The 6,385-nt window shown below is 36.0% G+C and overlaps 1 protein-coding gene across 1 annotated transcript; it reads left to right on the forward strand.

Moving 5' to 3' along the window:
- Nucleotides 1-2,479: 2,479 nt before the first annotated feature.
- gzmk (granzyme K (granzyme 3; tryptase II)) lies at nucleotides 2,480-5,765 on the forward strand. Its single transcript, NM_001200179.1, is given in 5 exon segments — nucleotides 2,480-2,565; nucleotides 2,658-2,802; nucleotides 4,626-4,773; nucleotides 4,930-5,199; nucleotides 5,437-5,765. Coding segments are annotated over 5 exon segments (768 nt in total). The 5' UTR covers nucleotides 2,480-2,510; the 3' UTR covers nucleotides 5,587-5,765.
- Nucleotides 5,766-6,385: the final 620 nt, after the last annotated feature.

Below are 6,385 nucleotides of genomic sequence, written 5' to 3' on the forward strand. Positions count from 1 at the left end.
GTCACGCATTTGTTCTCTGGATTGTACAGGGATGATTATAATCAGTGAGGAACGAGACATAGGCTGCATGATAAAATGCTAATAATATAGTAATATAGATTTGACCTGAAAAAATACAGTCTGAACTAATACACTTTTTTTTCTTCTTTTTTTTTATTTATAGTACTTTCTCTTCAGGCTGAGACTGCATGTGTGTCTTTTCTTTTATGCGGACAAAAAAGTCAAATGGTTCTTTAATATATTTTCAACACAAAAAGCAGAAAGACTTTGCTGTAGTAAAAACCAGGCCAGAAAAAAAAAAAATATATATATATATATATATATATATATATATATATATATATATATATATATATATATATAGTCAATGTAGACTGGTCAATTATTGATTTCTTCTGTGATTTCTCCTGTAAGCTCTAGCGGACTTTGAAACTTTTGAAGCTGACAAGAACTACACTGGAAAAAATGATGCCTATGGGTATATTATTTATTTTTAATGAGAAATAAGATGGAACAAGCCTTGCCAATAAGATTGATAAGTTATTGATAAGATTGATAAGCCTTGCCAATAAGTGAAGATTCTCAGCTTCTCACACATCACCAGGGCAGAGGGTTCTCCGCCGTGCTCTCTGTGTTGACCTATTGCCGTTTTTTTCCTCTTCCTGCTGAGCTTCACACATTTGTGAAGCTGAGCAGCAGAGCGGTTTTTCTGTGTGTTCTGCTTTGCAGCATTTTCAGAAGTGTGACAAGTGGGCACTCTATTATGAGCTGTCCTAGCGCAGGGGGGCTTTCTTGGAAGCTTCACCTTTCATCTCTCACGACATATGGCACGTTCTCTCATCCAGAGATTAATGACACTGATGATGGAGGAGAATCTCAGAAGGAGGGAACTCATGTCACACGTGGCCTGGGGTCTCACTCCATTTCTTTTCTGTAATTGATTTCAGTTTCATCTATATTTCTCTTTACCATTGAAACCATTTACCGCAGGGAGCTCAATAGTAATACATTTACAGTAATACACAGACGCAATGCTTTTTTGTCTTCAAGGGTTCTTTCGATGGTTCTTTCGAAATGTTCTTTAATAGTTAAAAATGTTCTTCACATCATCGGAACTCTCTGTTATATATTCTTAGAGTAAGGGTTCTTCAGTGGTTTTTCAGTAGATGTTTTTCAAGAAGTGTTCTTCAGTTCTTAAAAAGGGCTCTTTGATGATTATTTTGGTAGCTAAGTGTTCTTCACTTCCCTAGAACCCTTTCTGATGCATTCTTAGACAAAATCATTCTTCAGTTGTTCCTTTGATAGTTAAATCGTTCGAACCTTCTCTGATACATTCTTTTTTCTATCCTCCTGGTTTTTCCAGGCATTCTTTTGAAAGTCTTTGAAAACAAAAAATAGGGTTCTTTAAGGGTTCATTGGATAATTAAGGTAGAACCTTTAAGGGTCCCCCCCCCAGGGACACCCAGAAATAAGAGTTTTGTTTTTGTAGTGTATGGAATAATGGTATTTATTTAAATAAATTTTAAGCTTCAGAACAACCCTCTAGAATTCTAGATACAGTGGTGCTTGAACGTTCGTGAACCCTTTAGAATTTTCTATATATCCACATAAATATTAGCTAAAATATGATCAGATTTTTTTTTAAAAAGTAGTCCTAAAAGTAGATAAACGGATTAATCAATCAATTAAACAAATCAGACAAAAATATTATACTTGGTCATGTATTTATTAAGGAAAATGATCCAGTATTACATATCTGTGGTAAAAGAATGTGAACCTCTAGGATTAGCAGTTTAATTTGAAGGTGAAATCAGAGTCAGGTGTTTTCAATCAATAGGATGACAATCAGGTGTGAGTGAGCGCCCTGTTTTATTTAAATAACAGGGATCTGTCAAAGTCTGATCAAACACATGTTTGTGGAAGTGAATCCTGGCGTGAACAAAGGAGATCTCTCAGTACCTCAGAAAAAGAGTTGTTGATGTTCATCAGGCTGGAAAAAGGTTATAAAACCATCTCTAGAATGTTTGGACCCCTCCGATCTACAGTCAGACAGATTGTGTACAAATGGAGGAAATTCAAGACCACTGTTACCCTCCCCATGAGTGGTCGACCAACAAAGATTGAGAAATCTAAAGTGTTCACAAATTTGCCTTGTCGAAAAAAGTAATAAAACATAACATAAGTTACTGCGATGGTTGCTGTTACCATGGAAACTGTTTATTACAGGTTGCTCAATCATAATAGATTTTTAAGATGTGATTTTTTTTTTTTCATTGTTGATGGTTTGGAAACTCACACATATCATACCTGCGAGTGTTTATGCAATCTGCATGCATCACATCACATCACAAGCCCACATGGAACACATCTGTATGCGTGAGAATGTCTACACCCACAAAGCTGACCACAAACGATATGCAGTTTCCTCCCGTGTCTTCTATGCCTCATCTTTAAAGCTTTACTTTCATTGCTCATAATCCAGTCCTCATTTCTGCACTCAAGAGCACACCATGCACGTGCAACAACGTTCCCTTCTTCTGATTCTCACCTTGTTTCAAGCAACAGGTAAAGTTCTTCTGTTTATTATTTATGGAAATCGTTGAAATCTGCCCACTGAACCATTTTAGCCTCTGTAATGCCACTCATTCTTGTTACAGCTTGCTCAGGCAGTTTCATCATAGGAGGCCGAGAGGTGAAAAAACCTAAACCATGGATGGCCTCAGTCCAGTCCAATAACTCGCACATCTGTGGAGGAACTCTTATTCATCAGCAGTGGGTTCTGACAGCTGCACACTGCAAAACGTGCGCAAACTATTTTTTTTTTAAATGTTTTATTCTGTGCTACTGTTATGAAACAGTCACTAAATCATTGTTGGGCTATGTATAGTGCACTTTTGAAAATGGTGTTCTTCAAAAATATCTTTGGATAGATTCTTTAGATAGTGTACTTTACTACTTAGAGAAGAAGATTTCTTTTGAAGGGTTTGTCAAGCATTCTTTTGATTGTTGCATGTTTTTTACTTCTTAGAAAAAAGCTTCTTTAGTGATTTTCTTTTTTTTTTTTTTTTTTTTAGAATGAAGTATTCTTCCTTCCTTCCTCATTTGAGTGTTTTTCACTTGCGTGGAACGTTCTCTGTTGCACTTTTAAATATGGTTCTTCAGTGGTTCTGTTGATAGTTAGGTGTGGTTCACATCCTAACAAATGGATAAGGTGTAAGAAAGAAATTTTTCTTCAAAGGTTTCTTCCCTAATTAAGTATTCTTCCCTTCTTTGGAACCCTTTTCTTATACATTCTTAGAAGAAAGCATTCTTCGAGGATTCGCAAGGGTTCTTTCGATAGCTATGTGTTCTCCACTTTCTTGCAACCCTCTCTGATACACTCTTGGGGGAAAAAAAAGGGTTCTTCAAGTTCTTGAGGAAAGAGTGAAGCGTTGAAGAAAGAGGGTACAAAATGAAATGAACCCGTTTTCTTTGGAAAATACTAAAATCATTTTAAAACATGCAATTTTAAAGACAATTTGAAAAAATATAATAATAATCATGATCTCAGTTTTGAGCAAAACAATCATGATTTTCGTTCTTATTGTTTAGCTTTAGCATTTTGCTACATTTTCTACATTTTACGGTAGATATAACATATATAATTGAATATCGGAGGCTTCTGTGCGTGGTTCCTCATTCACACTCTATTTTTAATTTTGTGAAGACAGCGACGACAACAATCTATGAGGTTTTAGCAGCAGATTAAGTGCGATTAAGTGTTAATTGCTCATAGATATTTCAATAATTAAATAAAACTTGCTGGTGTTCATAAAATGACCCTCGATTGAAAGTCTTTTTGGTTTTTAAAGCTGAATTATGTCATTTAAATGACCTTAAAGGCTAAATTTACATTCTTTATGTCTACGTACATGACCTTGAACAAAAGATGTACAACCAGCTTGGATATAGTTTAGCACAAAATTTCCTAAACATTTATGCAGATAACCCCAATGGACATTGGGAATTTTCTGTGACCACAATCCTTGCCATTAAATCACAGATATAGTGTTTAAAATAGAGCTATTGTACCATTTGTACATTTTATCATAAGTCAGTAATATAAATGTGTAACTTACAAACTTATGCAATGCTTATCTCACAGTTTAAAATCGATATTCAGTTAATGTTTAGGCATATACGTGTATTTGTTTTCTTGACTGGTGTTGTTCGACTGAGTCAGAATCACTCGATGTTGTAAATAAATAAATAAATAAATAAACTAGCCATGGTCGGTGGACAGAGAAATTTGTATATTTTTATTTTTAAACTCTTATACTAGTACAGAGTGTCATGATAGCAAAAAAAGAGACGTATACATTCTTGATTTAAATGCGTTTAAGTTTGAATGTCACTTCCAATGACGTCAATAACGTCGTCATAGTTAGATCAAACATTTATAACATGTATGTGCAAAATAAATGAATGAACATTGTGAGTTTCTCTCGTGACACCATTCATAAATCGAGCAACATGACCTGGGGTTTTTTTACTTGAAAACCCCTGGTTTAGCACCTTTTTTTTTTCTGGGAGTGAATAAAATGTACATTATGCTTCATTTAACCACCGTTTGAATTTTGTTTCAGTTTTTTACAATTTAAACCAATCGAAGTGCTTCTCGGTGCTCACTCTCTGACGAAGGACAAAAATGCTATGCGAGTGAAAGTCCTATGCTTTCACATCTCACCAAAGTTCAGTGCTACAACTAGGGTTCATGACATCATGCTCCTGAAGGTAAAGATTCTTGTAAAGAATAAATTGTCAAAAGAATTTCTGTAAAGCCGGGTGCACACTGTGTAGATTTTAATAGTCTTTCGTGGCCAAAATCGTACAGTGTGAACCCGGCTTAAGTCACAGCGCATTAATATTTTTATGCCATTTTTTTCCCAGCTCCAAGACAAAGTCCAGCTTAAGAAAAACAAGGTAGACGTTAAGAAGATTCCCAAATCAGGCAAAGACATCCCAGCAGGGACAAAATGTGAAGTAAGAGGGTGGGGAACCACTCATGTAAAAAATCCTAAGGCGTGTGACACCTTGCAAGAGCTGGAGGTGACGGTGGTGGACAGGGATCTGTGTAACTGCTACTACAACAGCAAACCTACCATCACTGCCAACATGCTGTGTGCAGGAAACAAGCAGAGGGACAAAGATGCATGCTGGGTAAGTCGAGCCATTCTACAATTAGGGGTACATGTAACATCAAGCAAAATTGACAGATCAGTTAGTTCTTGACTACAACATATTCACCTATGGCCAGCTTAATTAAGGAACAAAACATGACAGGACGTACTTAACCATATCATCGATGTCCCTGTGAATGAGCTGTTACTATAGAAACAATAAAGTATTTTTGAGAGTGTTAATATAAACTTGTGTTAATTGATGCTGTATTTTCAGGGGGATTCTGGCGGACCTCTGGAGTGTAAGAAAAACATTGTGGGTGTGGTGTCAGGAGGAAGTGGCTGTGGCAATCCCAAAAAACCTGGTGTCTATACTCTTCTCTCAAAGGAACACATTGACTGGATCAACAAGATAATTAAAAAGTAATCCAACAGCACAGAGGCTTAGAAACACAACATTTATCAGTGCTTGCAGTATATATTGTGTCATATACAGTATCTGTCCGCATATACAAGAGGTATATTTGCTTGCTTGTTGGTTTTATCTGATCTTTTACTTCACACATATAGCTGAAATTGAACAGTACAGCAAAAAAAAAAAAAAAAAAAAAAACAAGAAAGAAAGAAAAGAACTGGTTGCTTAGCTATACATGTACTCAATCAGCCAAGACATGTTTGGGGTCTTGAAAGCTGCCTCTTTCATTTTTGAAGAAATATAGAAAATATTAAATACACGTGCAAACGTTTGTGGAAAATCAGGTGTAATTGTAAGAATAAAAGTTTGTCCTTACAGAAAACTTTACTGTATGAATGATTACGAACGTTGCCATACAAGTCACTTTGAACGAGCGGTTACTATAGAAACAATAAATAAATAAATAAATAAACAAATATGTGAGTTGCCACTGTCTGAAGACCTGTAGCGTAAGAGGTTTGTTTGTTGTGGGTGTACACTCGGGTGCATTCTGACAATTCTTTCACTGAAAGAATTTCACTTTCGCTCGGGTCCCAACACAAACGAGCCAAAGCCTCCTGCTGACAGCACATGGCCAATTTCAGACACCCACAGAGTAGCTGAGAACACGAGCAGCCTAAAAACGTGAAAAATTCTTTCAAAATCAGCTCAGGAAAAAATCCTTCACTTGGAGAATTTGCTTATTCTTTTAAAAATAACTTTCAACAACTTTCTGGCATTGTGAAACGTGCTTGCTTGTGTTTACGACACT

This window comes from Ictalurus punctatus, chromosome 18 (genome assembly GCF_001660625.3).
Source record: "Ictalurus punctatus breed USDA103 chromosome 18, Coco_2.0, whole genome shotgun sequence".
NCBI classification, from domain to species: domain Eukaryota; kingdom Metazoa; phylum Chordata; class Actinopteri; order Siluriformes; family Ictaluridae; genus Ictalurus; species Ictalurus punctatus.